At 51.4% G+C, this 14,583-nt stretch overlaps 1 protein-coding gene across 2 annotated transcripts; it reads left to right on the forward strand.

The window, feature by feature from the left end:
- The first annotated feature begins 9,675 nt into the window (after window positions 1-9,675).
- Window positions 9,676-14,433, forward strand: LOC127333266 (uncharacterized). 2 transcript variants are annotated; one of them, XM_071826135.1, is made up of 5 exons: window positions 9,695-9,771; window positions 9,901-9,963; window positions 10,405-11,177; window positions 11,247-11,485; window positions 11,587-11,766. In XM_071826135.1, exons 3-5 carry the CDS (start codon window positions 10,412-10,414, stop codon window positions 11,764-11,766), a joined length of 1,185 nt encoding a protein of 394 aa, XP_071682236.1. In that variant the 5' UTR covers window positions 9,695-9,771; window positions 9,901-9,963; window positions 10,405-10,411. The 2 variants fall into 2 exon arrangements, with proteins under 2 accessions (XP_051215597.1, XP_071682236.1); XM_051359637.2 differs by lacking the exons at window positions 10,405-11,177; window positions 11,247-11,485; window positions 11,587-11,766 and adding an exon at window positions 13,681-14,433 and having other exon boundaries at window positions 9,676-9,771.
- The last annotated feature ends 150 nt before the right edge of the window (window positions 14,434-14,583 follow it).

Raw genomic sequence — 14,583 nt, forward strand, 5'->3', positions numbered from 1 at the left:
CTTTTGCCCTCATGTGTTGGCAATATATTTGTCTAGGCTGGTCAATTCCTATGGATTCGGGGCAGCAAGCTTTTCATGTAGAAGTCATTGACTCACTCTTGGCTGTTATTGGGAGGCCTTTCTCTTTAGATATTGTTGTCCTTGGTTGCTGGGCCATTTGGAAAATTCGAAACGATTTCCTATTCAAGGACATCACCCCCAATTTATACAGATGCAAGAAATTATTCAAGGAGGAGTTGGCTCTCCTAGTTTACAAGGCAAAAAGGAAGTCCTATGCAGGGCTTGCAGATTGGGTGAAGCTGTTCATCTAAGATTGCAGTGGGATTTTGGCTCAGTTAGTTCTTCTGCTTTTTTCTGGGTTTTGAGGTGCTTTTCTCTAGCACCTCTATATCTGTAATCTAGACTTTTTTGTACTCTCTTTATATATATAAAAAAAATACACAGTGGGGAAACCCACTATTTAACCTCAAAAAATCATGTCACTCTGGCCCTAGTAACAAGCATTAAACATAGCAAAGGTGTATCAACACTCATACATGAATATCGTCAAGACAAACACCTCAAATCTCGATACATATGGATGACTACATGATCAATCTCATCCAAATCCCATCTACCTCTTAGGCCTACAGAGAACTACTCACTCATGATGATGGAGAGTGACCACACCACGCGCCACGTGTCGCATGCGGAGAGACTTTCGGATCTTTGCGAAGGTCGGCCTTTTTCTAGAGAATTCGAGAAGAACATCCAAGAATAGATATGGGTTATTTTTTAGCCGAGCGAGGGCCATCAAGACCAAAGGGGTTTCATTTTGAGCAACTGGTTCAGGAGTTCTGTTCATCTGAACTTCTTCTAGTTCATGGAAGTGTGATTCTGAACATCCGGGTTAAGGCTTCTAAGTGTAAGAAAGATAACAAGTTATACGGGGACATATTTCCAAGCCTCTTGTTTGGTGAAAAGGGGATGAAAATAGATATCTATTTTTTTTCTTATCAACTTATATGTAAACATATGTGTTAGTTATGTATTGTCATCATACTGTATCCTATCTATGCAAATTATGTACAGTTTCCGCAATAGTGCATACCTATGAGTTTGGACTTCTTCCTATCACTTCTTATCTATATGCCCTATAAGTCTGAATCATTGAACCATTAGATATTCATGTATTAATGTAGTAGTATACAAACTTACAAAGTGATTAGAAGAGTATAGAAATTCCTATCAGGAGTGTGTGAAGAGTGAGAGTACACATACATTTCCATGTGGTACAATTGTACATAACCCTTCATCTATATTTCCATGTGTTCATTATTAACACCACATGCATACATTGTGAAAGTGCACCCCATGCATAGTTTTGGTAATTAATAACAAATAGATGATACCCTGCGCATTGCGGGGATAATTCAAGGTTGAAAATGTATAAGACGACATGTAAGACGTATTTTTCTTAAATGAAATGAATAACTTGAGATACCATGACAACCACTGTTTTAAGCAACATACCTGATAGGTCAGGTGAGTGGGGATGGACAAAAAACCATTTATATAATTGAATTTCGCAACAGACATGAACACTTTCATACACTGCCACATTCTTCAACACTCGACTGCAGTTTGTAGTGATGATCTTTTATTCAGTTTATTAACTGCAGAACAAACAAAAAACGATAGATCAAGAGTAGGCCAATATATGTATGTGAAAGAACGCTCTTCTTGGTCAAAATAAATATAAAAGGATAATTGTTATCTCTCCAGGCCTGCGTGTCCAAATGCATGATCAGGTGATCTGAAAACGAGCACCCTGATCTTCTACATGATTATTAGAGGCTACGTAAGATCAAGACAAGAAGGAGCATGTTTAATGCAATCAGAAAGAGCGACGTTGTTCAGAGAAGATGAAAAAACCTTGTCGATTTGAGATTGAGGAGCATATACTCTTTATAATGGTGGAGCGTGCACTCCCATTTTTCCATGCATTGGTAAACACAGTCTTGAATTCTGGAGTTCTTGGGGTAAAATGTGTTGTCACTGTCCATTCTCTTTCAACACAACTGGTTTATAGTTTTGTGAAGTGAACTGTCTGGCCATAGACGACCAACAAATGCAAGAGATGACCATGATTTTGCCACTGATAAACCCCTGTCTTGCATTGGGAGCATTATTCAGAAACGCTGTAGATAAGCTGCAGATATTAATTAGTCCACAAACTGAGCGCTACCACTGCGCCCAATGCAGACAGGTGTGATTGTGCCATGTGAGTAATAACCAATTGGTAACAATGTTGGTGACCTCTTCCGGGACTCTTCATTAGGTGCTCGGTATGATCTCAATCTAACAACGATGTGGTTATGTGGTGTTCTATCTGAGAAAAGGCAGTTGATTCTTTCTTATCCACTTACCACACATCATCATAGCCTACGGTTCAGCAGCAGCTTGTTTTGCTGAATAATATCAATTTTTAATGAGATTGTACCTCGGCTTCCCCCTCAAAGATGATGTCATTCTTATGGTTCCGGGCGGAACGATGCTGAAACCCTAGCCTAGCGCGCCCACCCCCACCACCCTACCCCGCCGCCTCCGGCGCCGACGAGCTCCTCCCCCCCCCTCTCCGGCGGCTTCCTTCGCCATGGGAACCCCGTCGTCTTCCTCCCAGTCCCGGAGGTGGGCCGACTACACTGATGACGAGGAGGAGGAGGTTTCCCAACGCTCCTACTGCGAGGTCCTCCGAAGTGGAACGCCGCCGGTCGCCGGAGCCGGTGTGGCTCGAGCTTCGTCGCCTTCTTCGTTGGCGAGTGGAGAGAGGCCTGCGGCGGCCCCCTGTGGCGTGGATGGTGCGGCGGGTGCGGCCGTCGCTGGTGGCCGATGGGCTGTGGACGACAGCACGCGCCGCCTCGCGTCGCTCGTCATGGCTCCGGCGCGAGCAGCTGCTCCGGTGGCGAGGGCCCCGCTGCGAGGCCGTGGACGGCTGCGCGTGGCCGCAAAAGAGCGCGCAACCAGCCGGCGGCGCTGCCGGCGTGGACGGTCCGCTCCGGCATCCCCACCAACCTCGCCGGAGCGTGTTTTAACTGCACGCGGACGTGCCACATTTCGGCTGATTGCACCTACGAAACCGTATGCTTGCGCTGCGGTGAGGAGGGACATCACGCCCGTGAGTGCTCGCAGGACCGTCGTGCCGGAGGTGACCGGCGAGATGGGCGTGGAGCAGGCCCGGGGGTTCCTGCGCATCAGCGGCTTGGGCTGCGTGGACGTGCAGATGAAGGTGCGGGTGCTCCAGCAGGGGTGCCGCGCGTGGAGGCAGGTTCCTCGTCACAGGCGCCGGCGCCGGCGCCGGAGCCAGACAGATATCGTATCCCGGCGCACCAGAGGGTCGGCCTGGATGCGCAGCGGGCGCGGTTTCCTTCGCCGCCTGTGGAGGCTCGCGTCCCGGCGCGTCAGCGTCTTGGGGAGAACGGCCAGGAGCGGCCGCCGCCTCCGCCGGTGCAAGAGGTGGTGGCGGGTTCTTCGTCCTGGCAGGCGAACGGTGGAAGGCGGGTGTCTGCAGACCCTGAGCGCGGCCGCCGGCCTGCGCGGTCACCTTCTGCGGGGAGCTGTCGTCGTCCAGCGCGCTCTCCATCCGCGGCGAGATCCGGCGCGCCGCCAGGTGCCAGGGGCAGGGACGTGCCGAGGCTGGAGCGCGCCAGCCCAAGCCCGGTGAGGGAGGCGTGGCCCCGTGCGCGCGTGCCTGAGTCGGTGCATGTACCACGCACGGCCGAGGTCGACAAGGCGGAAGCTGCCCTCCGGTACGCCGTCGTTGTCTTCGCCTCCGGCAAGCGGGCGTACATCACCCTTGCTGAGGCGGGCGCTGCGTTGGTGGAGAGGGTGCCGCGGGCGGAGGACAACTTCACCGTTCACCGTGGTGGGCCGGGGGACTTCCTGTTCGTGTGCGGCAGCCGGCGTGTGCGAGACGAAGTGCTGGCTGCGGACGCCGCCCATGGACGCGACTTCTCGCTTCGCTTCATGCCTTGGAACCGCCAGCTTCAAGCGATGCACTCTCGCATGAGGTTCCGCGCGCATTTCGAGCTCACGGGGGTGCCCGCCCACGCCTGGAATCGCTCCACTGCCACGGCTGTGCTCTCCTCGGATGCATGGGTCGAGAGCTTGGGCGCGGCGACTGCCAACCGCGAGGACTTGGGGCGGTTCCAAGTGGTGGCGTGGACGAACGACGTTCGTGTCTTCCCAAAGGAGAAGCATCTGCTCATTGAGGAGCCGGACGATCGTATGGAAGAGGATGAAGGCCTCGTGCTCCCCGGTGAGGCCCTAATTCCTCTGGAGAAGAACATGCTCAGGTATCTGATCAACATTCGGCTTGTGCACGCTGAGGACATGTTGCCGTCCGAAGATGAGAGCGACGGTGACGTAGGGGGCCCTGGCGGCGCCGGCGATGATCAGCGGCGTGACCGCGGCTTTGGCCCCAGCAAGGGCCAGGAGGACCGTGGCAGAGATCGTGACCATAGGCGCCGGGGCGACGACAGAGGCCATGACCATGGGCGGCGTGATGACCGCAGTCATCGTGGAGCGCGAGACGAAGGGGACCGCCGCGGTCGTGATGGCGAGCGTGACGGTGATGATCGTCGCTCGCGCGGCCGACGCGAAGATGCCCTGCGCCGCCGCCCTCCTGGCGGCTGGGGCGGAAGCCGCCGCGTGGCGACAAACACGGCGAGGGAGGTCTCCCCTTGGCCGGAGGTTGAAGACGAAGCTGACGTGGAGAGTCCTGTCAGGGAGACGGCTGGCAGGCCGGAAAGCAGTCCAAGGCTGCGTGCGCCTGATCGCGTGGAGACGTACGTCGCGCCGTTCCTTCGCACGCGTATGCATGCCAGTTCGATTTGGGCCACTCCTGGGGTGCCGCGTGGGGCATCTGGGCCGGATATTCCTGGGAGATCCCCTCCAATGGGCCCCACCTCTGAAAGACAGGCCAATGGGGAGGATTCCATCGGTCAAAAGCTGGTCCGCGGCGCGTCGGTCCTATCTCTGCCGTGCGAGGAAGCTTCTGATTGGGAGGATGGCGAGTTTCGCGCAACCGAGGCTCTGTCTGCTGCCGCCTCCGGTGTGGGTCCAGGCCTGAAGGGCGCGCATGCCAGGCGCAGCAACTGCCAGATGTCCGGTTCGGGGCTGCTCCCCTCCCCAACCAGCGACGGTGTTTCCTGGCCATCCCCAGACTCAGTCCTGCCCAAGCATGGTGAATACCCGGCAACAAAGTTGGATTTCTTCCCTGTCACTATCTCTCCTTCAAACGTTGTGGGCCCTGAGGCCGTGGACCCCAGCTGCGATGGAGGGGTACCTGATCTCGCACGCTTTCGAGGAGCATGCAGAAAGCCCGTCTCCCCGGTGCTCAGTCGGCCAGCTAGGAGGTGTCGCAAGAAGCGTGTCTTCTCTGGGCCGGTGAGGCGCAGTAGGAGGATCCGGGGGCGCTACACTGACAAGACGCCTATCCGACAGCAGCAGCGTGCCCTGATGGTCCAGCTGGGTATTGCACGAGAGGGGGAGATCATTGGAGATGAGGCCCTCAATGCCTACCTCGACCTCTTCACTAGACCTTTCCGTCCGCAGCATCTGGACGTGGTTCTGCGCCTCTTCGGATGGTCTGCTGAAGACCTACAGCCCCTCGTCGATGCACCGGTGGACTGCCTGACGTGATGTCCTGTCTCATGCCTTGTAAAACTTCTAGCCCGCATTTGGAGTTTCACCTTGTTTCCTTCTGAGTTGTAATAATGGATTTCCCCGATGTTTGTATTGCCATTTGGAATGCGCGTGGTCTCAACTCCTCTGCGAGGCGGCTTGCTGTTTATCAGGCCATCTCACCCTCTAGGCCGGCTGTGGTATGTCTCCAGGAAACGAAGATGGCGGTCATATCTGACCGTGTGGTAAGGGAGGCCCTTGGCACCTCCTTCGATGGGTTTTACTTCCTACCCGCGACAGGCACGCGTGGAGGGATCCTTCTTGCCTGGCAATCTGCCTTGGTCTCGGTCTCCAACCCACACCTTTCGGAGAATGCAATCACTGCCCGTGTTACAGTAGGGGACGGTAATGGATGGTGGTTTACCGGGGTCTATGGGCCGCAAAGTGAGGCAGATAAGCGGTTGTTTCTGCAGGAATTGCAGGATGTCCGTGACTTGCACGCTGGCCCGTGGGTTGTTGCTGGGGATTTCAACATGATTGTGGACGCTGCTGATAAGAATCAAGGGATCCTACACCGGCGTATGATGGGCAGATTCCGCCGTTCTCTGTCCGACCTAGAGCTAAAGGAGCTCTACCTCAATGGACGGAGATTCACCTGGTCTAATGAGCGTCAACATCCAACTCTTGAGAGGTTGGATCGGGTCTTCTCGACCGTGGATTGGGAAGAGCAGTTTCCCGACACTCTGCTGACTGCTACCTCTAGTGGACCTTCGGACCACTGTCCGCTGATCCTTAATCTGGCCCCGGACCTTCACAGAGGGCGTAGATTTCAGTTCCAATCGTTCTGGCCAAAGATGGATGGCTTCTTGGAAGTTGTCCAAGAAGTGTGGAACGCGCAACCGCGGGACCCATGCCCCTTTAAGAGGTTAGATCTGAAATTGAGGGCGACGGCTAAGAGGCTCGCCAGCTGGAGCTCGAAATTCATTGGCAGCGTGAAGATGCAAATCCTTATGGCGACAGAGCTGATCCTGCGATTTGACGTGGCCATGGAGTCCCGCCTTTTATCTCCAGAAGAGAAGGCGTTGAGACGACTGTTAAAAAAGAAGCTGCTGGGTCTGGCATCCCTGGAAAGAACAATAGCGAGGCAACGCTCCCGCATTCTTTGGCTTCAGGAAGGCGACGCTTGCACGCGTTTCTTCCATTTGCACGCGAGTCACAGGAGGAGGAAAAACTTTATTGGACACCTCATGGTCGACGAGGTGCGCATCACAGAGCATGCAGACAAGGCTGAGGCTGTGGATAGTTTCTTTGACGATCTTCTGGGTACCGGGGCTGACAGGCCATTCACTCTCGACCTGGACTACCTGGGGCTTCCTTCCTTTGACCTCCAGCACATAGATGGAGAGTTCACTCAGGCGGAAGTGTGGAAAGCCATCAAGGATATGCCTCTGGACAAGTGCCCAGGGGCACGACGGGTTCTCAGCGCGCTTCTTTGTGGTCTGCTGGGACATCATCAAGGAGGATGTCATGGACGCCTTCAACTCCTTGTCGAGACTTGACTGTCGTGGATTCGGTGCTGTCAATGGAGCCCTGATAACCCTCCTCCCAAAAAAGCCAGGGGCGGACAAAGTGCGAGACTTCAGGCCTATCAGTCTTATCCACGGGGTCGCCAAGTGGGTGGCGAAAGTTCTGGCAAATCGGATTGCCCCGGTCCTCCCGCAGATGGTTGGAGTCCATCAAAGCGCTTTTGTTCGTGGAAGATGCCTGCATGACAATTTCATGATGGTCCAGGGGACTGCTCGCAAGCTCCACAGTAGTTCCATCCCGTCTGTACTTATGAAGTTGGACATCACCAAAGCTTTTGACACTGTGGATTGGTCTTTCCTCATGGATGTTCTCCGGAAGCTGGGCTTTGGAGAGAGACTCCTCACGTGCTTCTGCGCGCTCCTTTCCACGGCCTCGACGCGTGTCTTACTCAACGGCACACCGGGGTCGCGGATTGCCAATAGGCGTGGACTCAGACAGGGCGACCCTCTATCCCCGCAGCTCTTCATTTTACTTATGGAAGTTCTGCATCTGATGATCCAGAAGGCCACGGAGGAGAGATTGTTGAGCCCGCTCGCACCAACAGGGCTGCGTCACCGTACATCCATCTATGCGGATGATGTTGTGACCTTCCTGCGGCCCTCAGTGCTGGATTTCAGGACCTTCATGGCGGTTATTGAGGATTTCGGGGCAGCCTCAGGGCTGCGTACCAACATCGCCAAATGCTCGGTCAACTTCATCCGATGTACGGACGCTCACGTAGCCTTGGTGGAACAGGAATTGCGGAGCCCAATAGAACCCTTCCCGCAGAAGTACCTGGGGCTACCGTTGTCTTTGAGGAAGCCCTCTGCGCCCCAGCTTCAATATCTCGTGGACAGTGTAGCGAACAAGCTCCCAGGGTGGAAGGCGTCGCTCCTCGACAAAGGGGGCCGTTTGGAGCTTGTCCGATCCACTCTATCGGCGATGCCTATTTTCTCCATGATGTCCCTCGACATCCCGGTCAAGACCATCCTTGCGATTGAGAAGATAATCAGGGGATTTCTATGGAAAGGAAGAAAGGACGTGAAGGGCGGCCATTGCCTGGTGGCATGGGACAAAGTTTGCACTCCCAAGGCTTGGGGTGGTCTCGGTATCCCAAACTTGAGAATGATGAACGTAGCCCTGAGGACGAGATGGCTCTGGCTTCAGCGGGTTGATGACACGAAGCCGTGGAAGGAACTAAATATACAAGTTCCTAAGCTTGCAAAGCACCTCTTTGAAGGCGCCACACATTCAGTGGTAGGGGACGGTGCGTCCACCTTTTTCTGGACAGACAACTGGCTGCCTGATGGGCGGATCCGCGACATTGCCCCAAACTTGTTTGCCGCAGTGCCGAAACGTGCAGCCAAACAACGACGGGTCTGAGAGGGACTGGCAGGGGGCTGGCTCGAGGACCTATCCCCGGACCTAGGCGCCTCTGCGCTCGCTGAGCTCCTCGCACTTGCTGATCGACTGGTACAGATCACTCTTACAGAGGGCGTGGATGACAGCTTCAGATGGCGGTGGGAGAGGAACAACTCTTACTCCGCCAGATCCTGCTATGAGGGGATGTTCGGCGCCAGAGTGGACATGGCCGGTGCTCTGCAGGTTTGGAAATCGCGCGCACCCCCAAACTGCAAAGTGTTCATGTGGCTGGCAGTGCGCAACAGGTGCTGGACGGCTGACAGGCTTAGTCGGCGTGGGCTTCCTCACCCGGCATCTTGCCCTTTTTGCGATCAGGGAGACGAGTCCCTGGACCACCTTCTCATGGGCTGCGTCCTAGCGCGTGAGGTTTGGGCTGTGTTTCTACGCCTCTGGGGCAAGCTCCACTGGATGCCACAGCCAGACTCCACTCTCGTCCACTGGCTACAGGATAAGAAGGGGGGCCCGGGAGGGGACAGGGACCTCTGGACAGCGGTGGTGCTCGTGTGCTGGACCCTCTGGCGTCACCGCAACGATGTAGTTTTTGAAGGTTTGGCCCCTTCCAGGGCCGTGGTAATTCACAGGATCTCAGAGGAGGCTGAGCTTTGGCGAGCTGCTAAGTTGTTTAGAGGCATACTCGTGCCGGTGGAAAAGTGGAGATGTCGCGAGTAGTTGCTTAGGTGTGTGTGCTAGCCTTTAGGGTTAGTGTGGGTGCGCCCGTGGCTTCTGTGCCAGAGGCGTGTTGTATCTTTTGGCCTCTTGGCCACCCCTTCTATGAAACCGATACGTCTTTCCATGACGTATCCTTGAAAAAAATGAGATTGTACAGGAAAACAAAGTGCCCCTGAGGCCATGTTTAGATGTTTGTATTGAGGCTTAGCATTGGATATTGGGGCATTCCCAGCCCGAATACCTCAATTGGAGCTGTTTGGCTGTGCTAGACATTGGGGCTAGGTATTCGGCCCGAATATTGACCGGCCCGGTTGCTATGGAGAGAGTCCGTTCCCCAAAGTCGAGCACCACACCTCGACATTGCTTGGCATCGTAGTCGAGCCCCAGACCGCGACTCCCTCGACCTGGCGACCTAGCGCCGTCCTCCAGGCAAATCGACGGCGCCTGAAGGTACCTCACCGCCGCGCGCCCTTCCCCCGGCATCTCCCGGCGACCGCCGGCGTTCGCGCCCTCTCCCTCGACGCCGCCCTTCCTTTTCCCCTGCTGAATCGACCCGGCCCTCACAGATCTTGTCTGCAGGTCGCAAGCAGCAGCGAGGACGACGGGGCCAGCTTGATCTCCCCGACCCGGCGTCGCGCGCAGGTAATCCTCTCCCCGCCCCTCCGGCTGCCATGGCCGGCTACTGAGTTCGCCCCCTCTCCCCCAAATCTCTGTTAACGGGAATTGTATGGACATGGTGACGTACGACCGTTCTCGCCTTTGAACGGCGCTAGCTAGCCACCGCCTGTTTCCTCGATTCCGGTAGCGACGACTAGTACCATACCTGGTCCGCTCGCAGCTCCGGCGGCCGTTCCATTCCCATTGTTTCCATCCGTCTTAAACAAGATTAGTCATCGATCTGGTGGTATAACTTTGAGAAGTTTAATTTTCAATCAAGTTACTTGCTGTGAATTGTTTGTATATGTGATTGTGTGTGAAAAAGGTGTTGTGAATTGTTTGCAAAGTTCTCATAATTTGATGTTGCTATTTACTGTCTAGGTTACAGATTATATGGCATGCTAATAAAATTGATGTATATTGTAGTTGGAAAATGAGCGAAGAATTAGAACTGGTTTCTTATATAACGGAAGAAAACAAAAGAAGAAAGAGAAGAAGGATTGTATTGACTGAACAATACTTCCACTCCATTCTTCTTGCTATGGCGTACCTTAGCTCACAAAGGGCGCCGAGGGAATTAGGAAGCTTTAATGATGATGAGCATAAACTGAGTTTAAGAAAGTACCTGCTAAAAGAAATGTATGATGGCAGCGAAGTAGCATGCTATGATCAGCTTCGTTTAACTAAAAGGAACTTTCATGATTTGTGCACTATATTGCGTGAGAGGTGTGGTCTCCGTGGTAGTGTGTTTGTTGCTGTGGAAGAAAAGGTTGCCATGTTTTTGCTAGTAGTTGGTCACGGTCTGAAAATGAGGTTGCTCCGAGGTCAGTACAAGAGGTCGTTATGGACTATTAGCACACACTTTTCAGAAGTGTTAACAGCCATTCTATCTCTCCATGCTGAGTTTATTAAGCTTCCTGATCCATCTATTGAAGCTCCGAATGATTACAAATGGAAGTGGTTTCCTGATGCACTTGGGGCATTAGATGGTTGCCACGTTGATGTTTGTGTTGATGTGGCTGACCAAGGGAGGTACAGAAATAGAAAACAAGTCTACACCACTAACATGCTAGGCGTTGTTGACTGGAATATGAAATTTCTGTATGTCTTACCTGGCTGGGAGGGTTCAGCATCCGACTCAAGGGTCTTGCGTGATGCAATGAGAACAAGCCGAGAAGATGCATTTGTTGTACCTCATGGTACGACTCTTTCTCTTCGCGTAGTTTTACTTAATTTGTTCGTTAGCTAACTCAGTTGCTTCAACATAGGAAAATATTACTTAGCCAATGCTGGTTATACAAATGGACCTGGCTTTCTATGTCCATACAGATCCACTCGCTATCATTTGAAAGAGTGGGCAGCGAGTCAACAACATCCTCAAAATTATCGAGAGTTGTATAATTTGCGTCATTCTCGTGCTAGAAATTGTGTTGAGAGAACTTTTGGGTTATGGAAGAAAAAGTGGGCTGTTCTACGTTGTCCTAGCTTCTTTGACATAAAGGACCAGGTAACATATGTCCATAAAGTGTTCAATAAAAACTACCCAAATGGCAAATGCTTGATATGAACAAATGCTTGATATGAACAAATGCTTACTGTGTGTTGCAGGTTCGAATTATTAATGCTTGCTGTGTGTTGCACAACTTTGCACGTGATAGGCAGCATATGATGGACGACTTGTTGCTGCCGGAAGTGGATAGTGAAATAGCGGCTCACCCATTGAAGTCATTCCCTTCTTTAAGTCATTCGAATCCACTGAAGCGGAGCTTTTACGCTCATCACTCATAGGCACATACTTCATAATATAATCACCGGGAATAAGCTCTAGGACATCGTCATAGACAATCTTGGCTCTACCCTGAGCACAAACCTTTCTCGCCTGCCCCTCTGACCGGACAACAATGGGATTTGGCCCCTCCTGCAAACCCATCGACATGGAACTGAACCAGTTTATTTTTCCAATCAGAATCAGAAGAAATTAAAACACAACAGCATGCCTCCTGCAAACTCACCACGACAACTTCGACGGAGCCATCCGCGAAGGCGCGCAGACTCAAATGCTTGCGGCTGACCCTCTTGTCGACAACCACCAAATTACTCCTCCCAACGACATTGGAACCCTCAAAGATGGGAATGCTTAGCAGTGAGGCATTCGATGGCCCAGATTTGCCTTGAGCAAAGGGAACCAGGGTCCCAACCCTTACCTACATATACATAACCAACATGCCACATACGAGTCAAATTTTTTCGATAAAGACATACTACCTCTGTCCCGTATTAATCGACGCGGGCACTTCACTTTCTATGTGCAAACAATGAACTAACTTCGCGTCGATTAAAAAAGAACGGAGGGAGTACGAGTCAAATACAATGCACACCATGAAAAATCAGTCGCGCGAAATGAGCAACTGGAACTCATCCAATCCCAATGCACAGGAAAACTCCGATTAGGAGACGGATCGCTGCACTGGAATTCGACCCGTTTCCAATCACGCATCGACCACAAAAATAATCCGACGGAGATTCGCGCGCGGGCGCTCGCGGGGAGAGAATGGGGATGGGCAACTTACTCGGTGTGACGACGCCATGGGAGAGGATCGGGAGGGGAGCTCGGCTCTACCCAATCCTAAACCCTAGAGCCAGAAGACTAAACCCTAGATCAGCATAGCCACAGGAGAAAGAGGCCGAGAGCGGTGAGGTGAAGACGAAGGCCAAGGCTTAAAGCGGCGCACAGGTTCTCCAGTTTTGCCCCCCAAAAATAACATTTTTACACATAGATCCTTACAGCCCTGCCCCTCTTTCAGTGGTTCTCTTCTATCGGCCGATCCCCTCTGTCCAGAGCCGTCCAGCACCAGGTCCAGCCCGCCGCCGCTGACCGGAAACACGCCTCGGAGCTGCCTCGCCGGCCGCGTCGCCAAACCCCGCCTCCCGGAAGAGCTCTACGTCCACCTCTGCCCGACAATCTCCAGCTCCTTCCGACGAACTCAGCCTCGTCATCTAGCTCCCGGTGACCTCCTGCAATCCTCCGGGTATCCTTTCTTGTGTTTGAATACTTCTATTCTCTATGTAACCAATAGGTTAATCTGAGATGGGAGTGTGAACAACAACACGTATCAGATTTGCTGATGAATTTAGGAACTTTAGACAATATAGTGAATTTCAAGGTCATATAATTGATTTTTTCTTCTTTTTGAATACTTGAATTCTCTATGTAATCAATTGGTTAATCTAACCAGAGGGATCTCTGATGAACGAATTATGATATCAGGCGGCTGTAGTCCTAACAGTTTTCATTTTGTGGCCCATAGGTTCTGGACTTCAGAAAAAATAGAGCCTATATCTATTAGAAGAACTTTTTGTCAAAGTTGTACTGTTTCATAATATCTAGTTAGCTAGCAAAGCGTTGGACAGAGTAAGATAATTCCCCTACGTTTCCTTGTCAAGGCAAAGGAAGAATGCAGTGGTAATTTAGGACCCCCTTCACTATTTGTATGTAATGTGTTTGTATTCCTTTGCTTTTCAAATTTTAGTAAATCATCTGGGTTGTCTTCAGTTGACGTGCAACAACATTTAGGCCATATTTTAGGAAAAGCCTGATTTCCCTCTCTTGATACTTTCAGTTAAGAGCATTTTCTCTTGTCCTTTAACATGTATTCATATAGGTTTACTTATTGTGTAACCTTTATTTTGTTTGTGGAGCAGATTGCTTGGACTTGAATGTTTTTGGAAGCCGATTATTGCTTAACGTGATCAGACTGGTTCATATCATGGATCAACAAGCCAAAGACGATACTGATATTTTTGAACCAATGGTAACCTTAGATCAAACACATTATCAAGAGGGTTACAAAAATGGTTATGATGATGGCTTGGTGTCTGGAAAGGAAGACGGAAGGCAGGTTGGTTTGAAGATGGGTTTCCAGATAGGTGAAGAACTGGGGTTCTATCAGGGCTGTTTGGATGTGTGGATGTCAGCAATTCGCCTTGATCAAGATGCATTCTCAGCTCGAATCAGGAAGAACATGGAACAACTGGCTGCACTACTCAGCAACTATCCTTTGTCTGATCCAGAGAATAACCAGGTTCAAGACATGATGGAGAAGATCAGGATGAAATTCAGGGTTATCATGGCAAGCTTAGGAGCAAAATTGGACTATGAAGGTCGCCCCACATCTTCTAAGGAAGACTTTTAGGATCTGTAGTCTGTAGCTGGTTTAGCATTATGGAAGGTCCCTTGTGGATTTCAAATCTCACTTACCACTTTGAAAGTGATGTTTGATATCAATATCTTTGCCTTTTGGTTTTGTGGTTGTGATGTTCTGTTTCATGAATATGGCTAGAGACATGTAAGGACTTATGGTGCTACCGGGATAACTGAGGGTACCTGAAGCACTACTGTATCTTAGTATCAAAGGTCCACTTCAACTTTAAGAAATTTTCAGTCATTGTTCTTTCTTTGCCTGGTCTTCTCTTCTGAAGGTATATTTATTTGTAGCTGTACTTTTACTGTCACTGTTCTCACTTGACCATTGAGAAAGGTCGATATAATTGTTGAGTAGATGATTTACTTCATTATACTCAACGATATAGATATTTTGTTACAAT

Source organism: Lolium perenne, chromosome 2 (genome assembly GCF_019359855.2).
Source record: "Lolium perenne isolate Kyuss_39 chromosome 2, Kyuss_2.0, whole genome shotgun sequence".
Classification (NCBI taxonomy): Eukaryota; Viridiplantae; Streptophyta; class Magnoliopsida; order Poales; family Poaceae; genus Lolium; species Lolium perenne.